Source organism: Akebia trifoliata, chromosome 3 (genome assembly GCF_017979445.1).
Source record: "Akebia trifoliata isolate Shusen 1 chromosome 3, ASM1797944v1, whole genome shotgun sequence".
Taxonomy (NCBI): domain Eukaryota; kingdom Viridiplantae; phylum Streptophyta; class Magnoliopsida; order Ranunculales; family Lardizabalaceae; genus Akebia; species Akebia trifoliata.
The window spans coordinates 42284517-42300625 of record NC_141377.1 but is presented as its reverse complement, the minus strand read 5'-3'; the positions used below and the strand labels follow the sequence as shown (position 1 = coordinate 42300625).

Below are 16109 nucleotides of genomic sequence, written 5' to 3'. Positions count from 1 at the left end.
AATTCACGAAGTGACTAGTTAAAGTGACATATAATCGTTAATCAAAAAAAAAATACGATTTAATTTCTCTCACTTCATGTATTTTTTTTTTTTTTTGCTAATCGAGTGTCCGGGCCAGCTTGCGCGCACCACGACTAATCTCGGGGAGGACTACCACAACAACCCATCGCCATGGTCCCCCAGTTAAATCATGAGAAAAATCCAAGAGGGGAATCGAACCCGTGATGTACGCCTAACCCACACTTCACTTGTTCGCCCCTACCACTTTGACAACTCATGGGTGGGTTTTAAAAATTGGGTTATAGATCCACCGATGTGGGTAGCCTTAACCATGTGTGGTAACAGGTAAGCTCGAAAGCTATTCCCATCCCAGTCAGGGGAGATGCCAACCGTCTCTCCTTTCTACGAACACTTTACTTCATGTATTATAAATGAGAAATAATGTATAGTAAGCAAAGGAAGCAGAGGGAACATGATGGTTTTTTGCACATGTATGAGTACTCACGGAAATGTATATAATATAAGCAAATATTATGTATCATTTCTATATGTCCCGTGATGTAATCGATTTTTCGATGAACCCTGTAAACATTTTTTTTGATCTTGTGCTTTTTAGATTATTTATTTATTGATTTACTTATTATAATTATAATATTCGAAAAGTTTGGGTTGAATCCCTTCACACCCTATCTACTTTATGAATAAGATGAGATAAGAGTATTTAGGTGATCCGTACCAAAGGAGATCAAAGCCTCTGTAGAGAAAATGAAAAAGTCCGAATAAATAGAATCTCTGATAAGTATTGAAAAAAAAAAAAAAAAATTCCTAACAAATCTCAAGAATTATAGAATAACATTATAAGATGAACATGTACGAGCCATTATCGAAAGATTGGCAGGCTGGAAGCACGCATGGCAGTTAAAGTTGGCAATTCAACAACCTCTCTAACTTTACTAATATCTGAAAATTGAAAAATAATTTGGTATCAGTGCATGATGTAGGAAATTGAAAAATAAATTGGTATCAGAGTGCATGATGTAGGCACCCAACCAAACTGTGCCATGTGGATGTAAGCACACATGGCAGTTAAAGTTGGCAATTCAACAACCTCTCTAACTTTACTAATATCTGAAAATGCACTATGTAGGCACCCAACCAAACTGGGCTATGTGGATGTAAGCACACATGGCAGTTAAAGTTGGCAATTCAACAACCTCTCTAACTTTACTAATATCTGAAAATTGAAAAATAATTTGGTATCAGAGTGCATGATGTAGGCACCCAACCAAACTGGGCCATGTGGTTGGAGAAGACGATAAGAAAGTTTGAACGACCTCATCTTCCGTGCCATGCTTGGATGATTCCCACCACAACACACACACACACACACACACACGCACACAATTTGCTTTTTTATTGAAAAATGGGATAAAAATTTGGTATATATCAAAAAAATAAATAAATAAAATTTTGGTCCACTCAAATGGCTGTCATTAATTGTTAACCATTCAATTACTCCAAAAGATTGATATGTTAGAGAAGGAGAGACCTATGAAAATAAGAGCTTAACTGACACATGAGCATAGAAAGATACACTCAACAACTCCCCCTCACTCATAAGGGTGGGGATTCATGTTAACCAGTCAACTATTTCAAAAGATCAATCTGTTAAAGAAGGGGAGAACTATCAATATAAGAGAGTCACGGGAGTTAATACAACATAAAAAAAAAAATTATATTTAACAGTTACAAGGTTGTCAAATTTCATAAAATTTGATGGATTAAGGAGTCAAAATTTTCATTGTCAATTTTTTTTCGACGGACTGGAATCATTAAATTAATGGAGGATGGGAGAAATTTGATGACTCTAAGCCGTCAAATTGGGGATCATAAAAAATTTCAACAGTTATAGACCATCAAAATTCATTTTTTAAAATTTATGGACTTTAGCCCGTTAAATTTTCTAGTCAAAATTTTCAGTTTTCACATAGTATAACTGGGATGTGACACATTTGAGAGTGGATGAAAATATACAATTAACATTAATATTTTTTGAAAAGTATTGATTTTGTAACTCAACCTGGTAGATAACTCAAAAACTTATTGACATGACAGGTGCAAAAATCATAGATTTTTTTCCCTCGGTTGATTTTACGAGTCATCCTTTCAGGTTGAGTTATAAAATCATTACATTTTCTTGAAATTTTTGAAAAGTCGTGATAATCCACATTGCCTGTGTGGTATACTCAATTGACACCTCTAATGTGACATATTTGAGAACCGTAGATCTGCCCTCTTTTGAATACAGATCCACTCAAATCTACCCTCCTTGATGGGAAGTGCAGTTGTGTATTCCGAGGAGGACAGATCTACACTTCCCAACATATCACGTCAGGATTCATATTTGAAATAACAGCCAACTGAGATATTTGCTAAATGTTATGATTACCCAAAAACCTATGTCGTGTTAAGCATAAATATGGCCCACAACTCATAATGTAACATCAGTAGATAATAAATTAATTAATGGACGACAGCAATTATAATCAGTACCCAACTTGATTCTTGACGTCTTTCAGATATTTGAATCCAGGACACGTGGAGTATTATTAGTATTAGTAGAGCATCCTTTCTCACACAGCGGGTTTTGCTGATTTTTTTGGTAGAAAGGTAGATGAGTATTATTGTCAAACTCCACCAACCCCCTCCCAACTCTTTTGGAATTTTTAGGCTCTAAGATTAGATAAAAGCTGCCCAACTCCCTTGATTGAGCTTTCTAGACTTTCCCCTCAATCCCATCCACTCCATTAGATAGAGTAAAGAAATGGATTTCAAGAGTTACATTTCAACTCATCCATATTTTAAATAAAAGAAAAAGCTCTTTAACCATTTAGACTAATCTTCGTTAAATAGAATTAATTAATGTAGCCTAATATAACTTACTGTACTTATACTACAATATAATTTAATATTCTAATGGAACCCTGATTTTGACCTAACCCTTAATGGACATACATGGATTTAGCATCTTTCATAATAAACTTAGGAGCCAATTTTCCACTAATCTAATAAGTTTAGTGGTTGTGCTTGTCTTTCTAGTCTGATTGAACACATGACCTCACTTTGTTTTCAGCTGAATGGAATGGTTCTCTTTATACTGCACCCGAATCCAAATTCCTAGATTCCCTCTAATCCATTTGTCTCCCAAAGATGGAACCGAAAATAAATCCACTTATTCGTTCATTGTCCTTGGTCAAAACGAAGAACTACAAGTCAAGGAAATTTTGCTTATATTGGGTATCAAACGCACAACCTATGAATTCTCATCCCTTATTAGATTCAAAATTGCCACTGAACTGCCCCCTCGAGGTTTGTGAACGAGGATGATTTATTGACTCATCTCCAAAGTTGACCCAGTGGTGATATGTGAAGTTAGATACCAACTTATTGATAAAAAAAAAAAAGTTAGATGCCAACTTTTCAAACTTCTAAGAACTTCCAAGTATTGATGTAGATTTTCTAAAAACTCCAAAACCATTCTAGTCTAAACCCTAAAATTCGTCATGAAGTTGACTCTGGCCCAAAAACCAACTCCAAGAGTCATTGTAAATATTTATTAATAGTTTAAGGGACCAACTAGTTGCACACAATGAATCGCTGGTTGCACATGAATCCTAAATTTTATTTTATTTTCTCCTTTTCTTATAACCACTTTTTTAACCTACTAATAATTGCACTTCAATACCTAACCTTTTAGGGTTAAAAACTTATTCATCTTCTAGCAACTTTGTATTCCCTACCTGTGCTCAACTTTATCTATGATCTCTATTCCTGCTCTATTTTTCTCGTGTTCTATTTGGAATCAAAGTATTTCTTGAAAATGATTTCAAAATGTGCAACTTTGTGAACATGATTTAGAAATGACCATGTACTCCTAGTAAAACTATTGAATCAACAATAATTTCTATGGGCATAAGTGAGGAAGAAGAAAAAAAAGTGCAAATTTTTTTATAATTATTTTTGGGGTGTAATCATCCAAATGGAGTGAAAATGGGAATTATTAAGTGGAGTGCAATTGGTAATGGGTGGTGTGCAACTAGTTGGTCCCTAGTTTAATCTTAGATATATAGAAATAGAGGGACAATTTGGTTACACCTCAAAAATAGGTTAATACCATGAAATATATATATTATTATTATGGATAAGACCTACATTACAACAAAACAATAAAAACATAATTTTCAAAGGAAATATTTTAATAGCAAAAGTACTTTTCAAGTCAATCAAATTAATGGAAGCTACCAACTCTTAACAACATAGAACCGGTTCAACCCATATCTGTTCCAAGTCAAATTGTATGGAGTTGCATCATAAGGGAAATCTATTCTTCTTGTCACATTCGAAGAGGTTTCTTTTTTTTTTTTTTTGTTTCAATTTTTTATATTATGGAATCAGTTTAATACTAAACTAGACCAGCTGAAATATATGTACTATCGTAAATACTAAGTTAAGACTATTATGTGATTGTCAGGGCAGCTCAATTTGCAGCCTGAATCGATGGTTTACAAGAATTAACAGTGGGCTTGCTTGCATCAAAGATCAGGCTTCATGGAATGATTAATGGCTCATATTCAAGGAGAGATTATTTGATGTATCTTGTGTAGATGCAGTGTTGGTTAGTAAAACTAGAGTGACTAAATGCAAAAATTAGAAATAAAATATTTAAAAATAATTAGGACAAAGAAGAAAATTTCAAAACAATGTTAAATCAGTTGCAAACGCCTACTAATACTTACACAATTTGGTCTTACGAGTCAAGACCATTTTTCCTCAGGTCTGTGTCCAGTAGAAGGTGAAGTTTTCTTTCCTCTCAGTCTACAGATCATGTAATTGATTAACAAAAACATGAAAGGCAAAAATATTATCATGGACTTAAATTCATTCAATATAATTAAAAAAAATTGAATGGGTCTTACAGTAATGTACAACTCAATGGCCTATCTATCTTCTCTGTTGTCAGATTTATGATTTGAAGCCTCCTTCCACTGGCTTTTGAGTTTATGTAACAAAATCGCTTGATATTCTCCTAATCTCAATAAGATTTTGTCGAGTGAGGACAAAGGCAAGTCCTTTGTCCTCATGATTGACTGAAGATTCCAACAGAACCTTACACTTAAAGGTAAAATTGCCAAGTAATTGAAAAGCAACTCATCCCTAAAAAAAATAATTACCAAACAATAAAAAAAAATACTACCATAAAAGAAGATTCCAGGATCTTTTTTGCACCTCAAGATCTCAATATGTCCCAGCTTCTTTGCATGTGCAAAGGCAAAGGAGCAGCCATGTCTAGACTCTCAAGTCCTGAAAGTTCACCATTTGAAGACGACTGCATATTTTGCAAAGCCATAGACACGTTGGGCAAAACCATTCGCTTACAATGAAGATGTAGGTGAGGCTGCTTGTCTGAGATGCTTCCACTCTTCAAATCAAGGCTGAAGGGAAGAATCTTCGACATAGGAAACTTCTCACTCCTCTCAGGTTCCGAAAAAAGTATGGGTTTCCATTTCCTGTGAGCCTGCCAGCCGTACTTGTAGTCTCCAACTATTGGTGTTCCCAAGACCTCAGCACAGTGAACACGGAGCTGCATTACCAGAAAAGAGAAATGGTAAACAAAAGAAGAAGAAAAAAGATTTATATTTTCCGGATAGATAATCTAGAAACAACAGAAGTTGAGCTGAATCTTATGCTAGTGTTTTCAATCCATACCTGATGCTTCCTACCTGTAAGTGGACAAAGCTCTAACCATGTGTAGCCTGCAGAAATACAAGTAGGAATAATATTTGTGGCACTGTCAAGCAATCCTTTAATGCATAATTCAGGAAACTTAAGCTGACTGTCAGAGAAAACCATGTTTTACTGTATCACTTGTTCATATATTCTGAACAATACAGAATTAATTGGTTATATTTAATCTATATTACCGTATCTTTGAGAAAGCCTTAAATGTACATTCAGAAGAAAGCTGGATTTTTAATTTAAAAGCATGTCATTAGAGCCCATTTATGGAGCTGAATATTGTCAATTAAATGCATTCATGAAAATGTAGGTATGGCCCAATAGGTGATAAACTAAGGCAAAGTCTATTGAGATAGTTGGTAATGTGCAACGAAGAACGATGACAAAACACAAGTTAGAAAGAATGAGAAGGTTGAACCAAGGATTAAGGGATCAAGATCCGGACTTGAATAATCCAATGCCAATCCGGAGTCCATCAGCTCAGCCTATTGCACTAATCCCAAGCCGATACTGAGTGATCCAAAAGGTAGAGTCCAGAGTGATCCCATATATGTTTACAAGTTTAAAGCTAAGATTAGACCTGATCCAAGCCCGAGCAAAGGCCTAGTCAGTATCAAGAGCATGCCAATCTTGGGTCACTTGAGTGTTTGGTATTTTTGGGTACCAGACACTGAAGGTTTTAATAGAATGACAGGAAGGCCAAGGACATCGGCATTAGATTAAGGTAGCAAAAGTTGACAGATACTTCATTTACTATAAGGTATGGATTTAGATAGAATTGAGTGGAAAAACATGATTCCTTCAACCAATCTTTAACATTTTAGCAGCTGCTCTTTGTATCACACCTGAGTAAGATTGGGTCCAAGCCATCTCAGGTCACCCGAGTGGTTGCGTTGAGTGTATATTTTCCTTCACTCTCAGCTGTGTTATACCCCAGTTGAGTCTCGTGACCCACTTATATTCATAGTTATCCCCCTCTACAACAGATCGGTCTTTTGGGGTAGTGGGTTGGTTAATATATGGTATCAGAGTGCTAGGTTCGTATAGGTCATGGGTTCAATTCTTCCCATAGTTATGGGTGAGTGGGAGCATTGTGTGCATATTTTCCTCCACCCTTGGGTGTGTTATAACCCAGTTAAGTCCCGTGACCCTCTTATATATTCATAGTTATCCCCCTCTCCAACAGATCAGTCTTTTGGAGTAGATGGTTGGTTAACAGTTTGTACTCGTAGGATCCCTTAAACCATGATTTGAAGGTTTTAAAGGAGAAATAGAAAGAACAAAATGGACGTAGATTGAGATTCTGAGAATAGATCTGAAGACACTTGAATTAACATAAGACATGGCTTTATGTAGAACCGAGAGGAGGAACATGATTTATTCAGCCGGTCCCATATATTCGGGATAAGGCATTGTGGTTGATATTCTTACGTGAATAAAAAAAATCATATTTAAATATTACTAGTTACTCTCTGCATCATCAAATTGTGCCCAAAGTTCTGTTATTTCGATAAGGATGACTAAGAGTTAAACTTGCCTCTCTACAAGCTCTGACATTGCTAGAAACACTAAAAACAATTTGATGTAGGAGTAAGGGTCGTTTGCTGCTATAAAACGGAGGGTCGTTTGGCTTTGTTAATGCATTTGTTTAACAAATCTGTTAGTTGTTATTTTGAGCACTTTCAAGTTGTTATTCTGTTTTGGATATTTTTGTTTGTTGCATAACAGATTTGGGAGGATTGTAATGACTATAAATATAGCTGGAAAGAATCAGAAAAGATAGAAGATTATTCCCCATTTCCTTTTGTGAGTTTTGTGTGAGATTTTTTCTCTATTTTAAGGGTTAGATTCGAAGTGATCTTCCCCTTCTGGTTGTTATTTTTCCAAAAATTTCAGGTCATCTTCATCAAATTGGTATCAGAGCAAGGTTTGCCTTGGTTCAGGATGGCTGGAACTGATGGAGATGGTCGCCGCACCAACAACGAAGAGCGTGGTGTGCAGGCCCTTTGGGCAGCTATTGCAAATTTGGAGCAGAGGATTGATTTGCGATTCGAGGATTTCGCGCAAGAAATCCGTCAAGCTCTGCGAGATGGCAACGTATCAGGAACTGATCCAGGTGCTAACCATAACAATGAGCGAGATATGGCTCGCAATCGTGTTGTTGGTGTCTGGAACCAGCGGCGACAACATCAAAATCGAGATCACATAGCTCCTGGTGGTTACGATGGTTCTGAAGATGATGAAACTTATCGCGATCATCATAGGGTGGTCGTTACTAAAAGTGAAGAAGAGATAGTAGATCGGGGCATGAGAAATCGACGTTTTGATTGTAATCAGAGGAATTATCGAGGTAATGAAGTCTCTAATTACAAGATGAAAATGGATATTCCTAGCTTTGATGGCCATTTGAATATTGAGGAATTTTTGGATTGGATTCGGGCTGTAGAGAATTTTTTTGATTGTTTGGAAATTTCTAAGGAAAGGCAGGTCAAATTTGTTGTGTATCGATTGAAAGGTGGTGCTTCTGCCTGGTGGGATCAACTTCTGAATCAACGTCGACGTGAGGGTAAACAACCCATTCGAACTTGGCCTCGGATGAAGCAGTTGTTGAGGTCGTGATTCTTACCAGATGATCATGAACAGATACTTTTCCAAAAGTACCAATCGTGCAAACAACGGGGGAGGAGTATCTCTGATTATGTGGAGGAATTTTACAGGTTGAATGCTAGGCTTGAATTGAAGGAGACGGATAACCAACTGGTTTCAAGGTTTATCGGAGGACTTCAAGAAAGGTACAAGGACCAATTGAGTCTGCAACCACTCTCGAAATTGTCTCAAGCTATCAATTTTGCTATGAAATTGGAAAGTAACTTTGCAAGAAACAAGGGTTCTTCCAGTCGCAGGTTTCAATATGAATCTTTGGGTGAGAAGCAACGAGCCCCCGATCCAGGAGCTGGCTCTAATTCTCATATAAAACATCAGGGAGAAACCTCATCTGCCTTATTCAAATCCTCAAACAGACTGCCTTCAATCCAAAATCGACCCAATCCGAATGCTAAACTAATGCCAGGGAGATGCTACCACTGCAACCAACCTGGACATCGCTCCAATGATTGTCCTCAACGGGCCCATCAAGCTAATCTGGTGGAGGAGAATAGCGGGTCAGAGAATGAGTATCTTGTAGAGGAGTATGATGATGGTGAACGAGATATTGAGTTTGTAGCTGGAGATGAGGGAGACCATGTAACCTGCATAATTCAGAACCTACTCTAGACTCCTAGGGTACCATTAGCAACTCAACGAAATGCCATATTCAGGACCAGGTGCACAATTAATAAAAGGGTGTGTGAGGTTATCATAAACAGTGGAAACACAGAGAACATTGTCTCTAGGGCCTTGGTGAAGACCTTGGACCTACAAACAAAAGCTCATCCTAATCCTTATCGAATTGGGTGGATTAAGAAGGGGACTGAATCTAAAGTTAATGAGGTTTGCAAGCTAACATTTTCGATTGGAAAACACTACAAAGATGAGTTGCATTGTGATGTAGTAGACATGGATGCTTGCCATGTTTTATTGGGAAGGCCATGGCAATATGACAGGGATGTTATTCACAAAGGGAAGACCAATACTTACTATTTTTAGTGGAAAGGAAAGCGAATTGCCTTATTGCCACTTGATTTCAAGAATGAGCCACCTAGGAAAGAAAACAAGCTAGTCACTGTTTCAGGAAACCAATTTCAGCTAGATGTGAAGAAGTCAAAGACACTTTTGGTCTTGGTGATGCAAGAACAAGCTGCTAAAATCCTCTGGTTCCTAAGGAGATTGAAACATTACTTTCCGAGTTTGTAGATGTTGTTCCTACAAAGTTACCGAACCAGCTACCTCATTTGCCTGGTGCTAGTCTTCCCAATCTTCCTCATTATAGGATGAGCCCAAAGGAGCATGAAATCTTACAAGAACAAGTGGATGAGTTGCTGCGGAAACAACTCATACGGGTCAGTTTGAGTCCTTGTGTTGTACCAGCGTTGTTAGTTCCAAAGAAATATGGGACTTGGAGGATGTGTGTGAATAGCCGAGCCATAAACGAGATTTCTGTGAAGTATCGCTTCCTTATTCCTCGGCTGGAGGACATGCTAGACAAGTTAGATGGGGCACAAGTCTTTTCAAGGATGGATTTGAGGAGCGGTTACCATCAAATTCGAGTTAGGCAGGGAGATGAATGGAAGATTGCATTCAAGACTCGTGAAGGGCTTTATGAGAGGATGGTACTGCCCTTCGGTCTCAGTAATGCACCTGCTACTTTTATGCGGTTGATGAATGAAGTACTCAAGCCATTTATTGGAAAATTTGCTGTTGTTTATTTTGACAACATCCTAGTATATAGCAGGAATACTGAGGATCACCTTGGTCACCTGAGATTAATTTTGCAGGCTCTTAGAGAAAACAAATTGTTCCTCAACTTAAAGAAGTGTGAATTTCTAGCCAGTCGGCTCTTGTTTCTTGGTTTTGTAGTCAGTGCTGAAGGAATTAGAGCAGATGAAAGGTAAGTACAGGCTATCAAGGAATGGCCAGAACCCAAGTCAGTTCATGAAGTGAGGAGTTTTCATAGTCTTGCCACCTTCTATCGTCGTTTCATCAAGCATTTCAGCACCATTGTGGCCCCTTTGACAGATTGTATGAAACAAGGGAGGTTCAAGTGGGGTACGGAACAACGAAAAAGTTTTGAACTCATCAAAGAAAAGCTCACAACAGCTCCTATATTAGCTCTGCCAAACTTTGGTAAGGTTTTTGAAGTTGAAACCGACGCTTCTATGACGGGGATTGGCGCTGTACTGTCTCAAGAGGGTCTTCCATTGAAGTTTTTTAGCGAGAAGTTCAATGATGCAAGGCAGAAATGGACAACATATGAGCAGGAGTTGTATGCCATTATCCGAGCATTGCAGCATTGGGAGCATTATCTGATTCACAACGAATTTATCTTGCATTGTGATCATCAGGCGCTGAAGTTTATGAATACGTAGAAAACTCTTAGTCGAATGCATGCTCGATGGGTTTTTTTTCTTCAGAAATTCACCTTTGTTTTTAAGCATAGGGCTGGATTCCAAAACAAGGTTGCAGATGCCTTGAGTCGTAAAAGTTACATGCTGACTACTCTGCATACAGAGGTAATTGGTTTTGATTACTTGAAAGGGTTATATTCTAATGATATGGATTTTGGGCTCTGCATACAGAGGTAATTGGTTTTGATTACTTGAAAGGGTTATATTCTGATGATATGGATTTTGAGGATGTCTGGAAGAGTTGTTTGGAGAAAGAAAATAGTGGAGACTATAACATTCATGAGGGATATTTGTTAAGAGGTAATAGACTTTGTGTACCTCGATCATCTTTACGAGAGCAATTAATAAGGGAAGCTCATGCGTGTGGTCTCTCGGCACACACTGGCAAGGATAAGACTATAGAAATGGTTGAGGAGAAATTTTTCTAGCCACATATGCAGAAAGAAATAAGTCGTTTTGTCGAACGATGTGGGATATGTCAAAGTGCGAAGGGCAGAACACAGAACACTGGATTGTACTCTCATCTGCCCGTACCAAAGAATATATGGGAAGATTTATCTATGGATTTTATTCTTGGCTTACCAAGGACCAAACGAGGAGTAGATTCAGTTTTCTTCGTTGTTGATAGATTTTCCAAGATGGCACATTTTGTTCCATGTAAGAGGACTGTTGATGCAAGTAATATAGCCAATCTGTTTTTCCGGGAGATTGTAAAATTACATGGCATACCTCGCAATCACCTCTGATCGTGATGTGAAGTTTGTAAGTCATTTCTGGAAGATTCTTTGGAGGCATTTTGACACTATTCTTCAATTTAGCAGCGCTTATCACCCTCAGACTGACGGCCAAACTGAGGTAGTGAATAGAACTCTTGGGACAATGATTCGATGTATTGCTAGAGACAAGCCCAAGCAGTGGGATATTGCACTTCCTCAGGCTGAGTTTGCCTATAACAGTATTGTTAACAGGTCTACAAGTAAAACTCCATTCGCTATAGTATATACCAAAGTTCCAAACCATACAGTTGATCTTATCACTCTTCCAAAACCAAAGAGTAAGATGGATGCTGAGTTAGCTGATCAGATTGTCCAAATGCATAAGGAGGTCAAGCAACGACTTGAAGACGCTAGTGCTAGTTACAGGCTCAGGCAGATACGCATCGTCGTGAGAAGATTTTTGCTGAGGGGGATTTGGTGATGATTCACTTGCGCAAAGAGTGGTTTCCAGTTGGGACTTACAACAAGCTGAAAGCAAAGAAGATAGGGCCTTTCCGGATTAAGTATAAAATCAGTGACAATGCCTATGTTATTGACTTGCCCCAAGACTTACAGATTTCCTCAACTTTCAATGTTGCTGATATCTATGAGTATTACCCACCAGATGGAGCTCCTACTGCGTCTGTGAACTCTGAGACGAGTTCTTTTGAAGATGGAGGGAATTGATGTAGGAGTAAGAGTCATTTGCTGCTATAAAACGGAGGGTCGTTTGGCTTTGTTAATGCATTTGTTTAACAAATCTGTTAGTTGTTATTTTTGAGCACTTTCAAGTTGTTATTCTGTTTTGGATATTTTTGTTTGTTGCATAACAGATTTGGGAGGATTGTAAAGGCTATAAATATAGCTGGAAAGAATCAGAAAGATAGAAGATTATTCCCCATTTCCTTTTGTGAGTTTTGTGTGAGATTTTTTCTCTGTTTTAAGGGTTAGATTCGAAGTGATCTTCGCCTTCTGATTGTTATTTTTCCAGAAATTTCAGGTCATCTTCATCACAATTCAAGGAACGACAAAGTCATGATCATAAATAATAATTCACAATGAGATAGATGCTTTTACAAGCTCTAGCTCAAACTTTTGCACTATAAGTTTCTCTTTAGGAGCTAAAAATCTACTTTGATTATTTTTTGTCTAGTGTGCCATGAGAGATTAGCCAATATGCATAAAAAATATTCACATATAGCATGAAACAAAACAGAATGGAAACTAAGATCTAATTCACTAAAGGTGTGCTAATTATGTTCCTGTTGCAATAGTCATTAGGTACTTTTTTAATTTGGTATAATCGGGGTACTTCAACTAACTAATCAAAATCTCTTTATATTTTACTCTTATCGATATAATACTTGAAACCATAAAAATATAGATTGGTGTACGTCAACAAAGTTATACACAGAACACATTCATATAGGTCCTTAAAGAAAACCTCAAGTTTCTACATGCAGTATGTCTAACTTTATGTCTCAGATATTCATGCAGTGTTAGCGCACCATGAAGTGAAGATTCAATCACTCGGTACTCAGTTACTGCATGTTGTGATGACATGGTTTTGGTATCATTGATGGTGGTTATTTGCTCAGATTTTCCGTTGTCCAAAACCACCTGAAATCAATCAAACTAAAGAACTTATAAAATTGAAAGTTGGTACTAAGCAAGAATTGGCTCAAGCATCAACAGTTAAATAAAGATTAATGTGTGGTCTATCAATTTTATTCCTGAAAATCTAGGCGTTGTAAATTTCACAGATTGAATGGTTGATTGATTGAATTTTGCTGATCCCAAAAGATTTCCGTCAATTGTAGCCGTGAACCAATTTGACACATAAATAGTTAGGTTCATACCCAAGTTGTGAAATTGGCAAATTCTACTAATTAGGGAGATAGGATTGGAAGTCTAGGGGACCCACGGAAGTCACAAGAAGAGCTCCACATAAAAAAGGAACAAATTGCCTGTTTTCTTTTCCCAGAAAATTTGAGCGAAAGAAAAGTTTCAAATTAAGGTCCACTGAAACTTAACTAACCTTTCCCAGAGGGGCAGAAATTAATCCACTTCCACGCCTTGGAGTTCCAATGACAAGTGCCCAATACTTCCTTTGCAAGATTCTTTTGTTACTGTCAGTATCCTAGAAAGGAAATGAAGATATCAAGTTGCAAATATAAACCGAAACCAAAAAGGATAGCGTTAACAATAAATGATGTCATCATTAGTACCTCTCCCAAATATTGTGGTCAGCAATATGAATCTTATTTAGCCTTCAACTTGATCTAAAGACACTTTTTCTATTGTCTCTCTCTCTCTCTCTCTCTCTCTCTCTCTCCCCCACCCTGAGTATACTTATTTCTAATTGTCTTTCGTATCTTTAACATTCATCCATCTCAATATTTCTATCTTTTTTAAGCTCATTTTATGAACTTGTCATTTACAAACAACAACAATAAATAATGTATCTCATATAAATGACTTTCTCTTATTAAAAACAACACAAACAAATAATAGAAAAAAAAAATTATTAAGAAATTTACTTACATTAATTGAAGCTCCAAGAGTTTTCTCACGAAAGATAGAATGTAGAACCGTTGCACTTGTTTGTGTCCTTCCCATCACTAAAATTCCACTACTATCTCTATCAAGTCGGTGTACCTAATAAATGCATGATCTTGTTCATAGCAACCAAGAGAAATCGAATATAAGAAATTAGCTCCTAGAGGTCAGTAGTTGAATTCTTTATTTGTTTGTTTGTTCTTTTTTTTTTTTTTGGATTGGTAAGCCTTTTTAATGAGTTCAGTAACTCGATGCAGATGGGAAGGTCTCTAGTATCATCACTCAAAGACTTTACCAACTAAGCTAGCTGGCACCTGCCAATAGTTTGAATCTTAATAGTATATAAGATAACACTTCACTACTAGAACCTCACTTGGTGGAGAGCACTTAGAACTTGTAATTCTCAGATGACAGAGATGTGAACTTGTTCTAAACAGACTCTTTGCATTAGACATAGATCATGAAATTACATACTTCTTTGGTTTTGTATTTTTAAGTTGAAAAACTGGATGAAGAAATGACGTAATTGAATCTTTGTAATATGACATAACTCGGTCTTCTTTAAAACATCGTTTCCTTCCTGCTTCACACAACCAAGGAGTGCCTTAACATGGACGATCCAGACAGATGAAGATGTGTGGCATCCCTGGAGTGTATGGACCATGTTCCACCAAAATGACCAAACCTAGTTGTTTTCAAATATATGCAACTTATAATTCCATTGAAGATAGTAAAATCCACTTTCTAGTCAGTAAGCAAGAACTCACCAGCCGTGGGGGTTCTGAGTAGTCATGTCTTAAATAAGTTGCAGCCAACACATCTAGACTTTTATTGATGCCAATGCCACCCTGTTCAAATATCAGTAGGTACCCATTAAAACAACAACAACAACACCAACAAACAAAATTAGACAAAGAAACACAACTATGAATAAAAAGCTACCTGAACTGGCATGCCTGGAGGCTTATTAACAACAATGATGGCTGGGTCCTAAATCAAAATAAGCATAAATAGTCATACATCAACAACAAAAAAGTTCAAACACGGTCAATTTAGAAACAACTAAAGATCCAAAAGTTCAGACCCTGTACAACTCGAGGTTACGAATGTAGTTTATTTCTTCGTCGCTGCATCGACATTCTTGTTTCTCAGAGGGAAACTCTTGAACTGAGACAGGTAGAAAGATCCTATCACCTAATTCCATTGCATCCTTAGCCGACACCTTCGAATAATCTTAAATATTAGATGAAATAAAAATAAAAAAAGAAAAAGAAATTGACAATTAATAGTAGCTAAAATTCTTATTTGAAATCAAATGAGTAAAAGTAATAACTCAGTTGATTACCCTTCTAAGACGATTTTCTTGAACATTAGTTCCTAGATCAGATGCACTTGTTAATTTAGAAGATTCTCTCCGAACCTGTCACAACGCAAAGTGTGAGGCATCAATCAAGCTTTCTCCTTGTTTGTATCACTAAGTAGAAGATAAAGAAGTAGAGGAACAAACCTGTCTTAAGCGGAAGAGCTTCTGAACGAGGCTTCTCGGCAGTTGAGGGCAGCAACGAAGAACCCATTTCAGAGCTGTTGTGGTGGTGGTTTCGCTCTTCTGAATCGAACGGTTGTGAGTTCTTGAGATCTCTTTCGCTACCAATGTAGGGTTGATGGTGGAAGTAAACGAAGGTAAGGTGAGCCATTTTCCTTTCTCCTTCTTAGGGTTCTCCTCCTCTTCTTTCGAAATGACAGTCGCGGTGGCGTAATAAGCACAGCGTTCATGGAAGATGACTGAAGTAGATATTCTAGCGGTCGAAGCTATAGTCTTTGGGGAGAGGAGAGAAGCTCGCACAAAGAGGGCGACGCATTCCGCCATTTTTTTTATCTCGACAACAGAAGAAGAGGGAGTTTTACAACAACAATAATTTTGTAGAATTTCTATTGC

At 37.3% G+C, this 16109-nt stretch overlaps 1 protein-coding gene and 1 non-coding gene across 2 annotated transcripts; both read right to left on the bottom strand.

Annotated features, from left to right (window-relative positions):
• Nucleotides 1–287: 287 nt before the first annotated feature.
• On the bottom strand, nucleotides 288–412 carry LOC147407085 (U6atac minor spliceosomal RNA). The gene has a single exon (XR_015177133.1). It is a non-coding gene; the product is annotated as a U6atac minor spliceosomal RNA (small nuclear RNA).
• Nucleotides 413–4908: 4496 nt separating this feature from the next.
• LOC147407084 (Pseudouridine synthase family protein) lies at nucleotides 4909–16109 on the bottom strand. Its single transcript, XM_086435476.1, has 10 exons — nucleotides 15681–16109; nucleotides 15519–15593; nucleotides 15258–15395; nucleotides 15116–15163; nucleotides 14941–15021; nucleotides 14159–14272; nucleotides 13653–13754; nucleotides 13123–13234; nucleotides 5767–5813; nucleotides 4909–5641 (listed from the first exon to the last, which is right to left on the bottom strand). Exons 1-10 carry the CDS (start codon nucleotides 16038–16040, stop codon nucleotides 5288–5290), a joined length of 1431 nt encoding a protein of 476 aa, XP_086291602.1. The 5' UTR covers nucleotides 16041–16109; the 3' UTR covers nucleotides 4909–5287.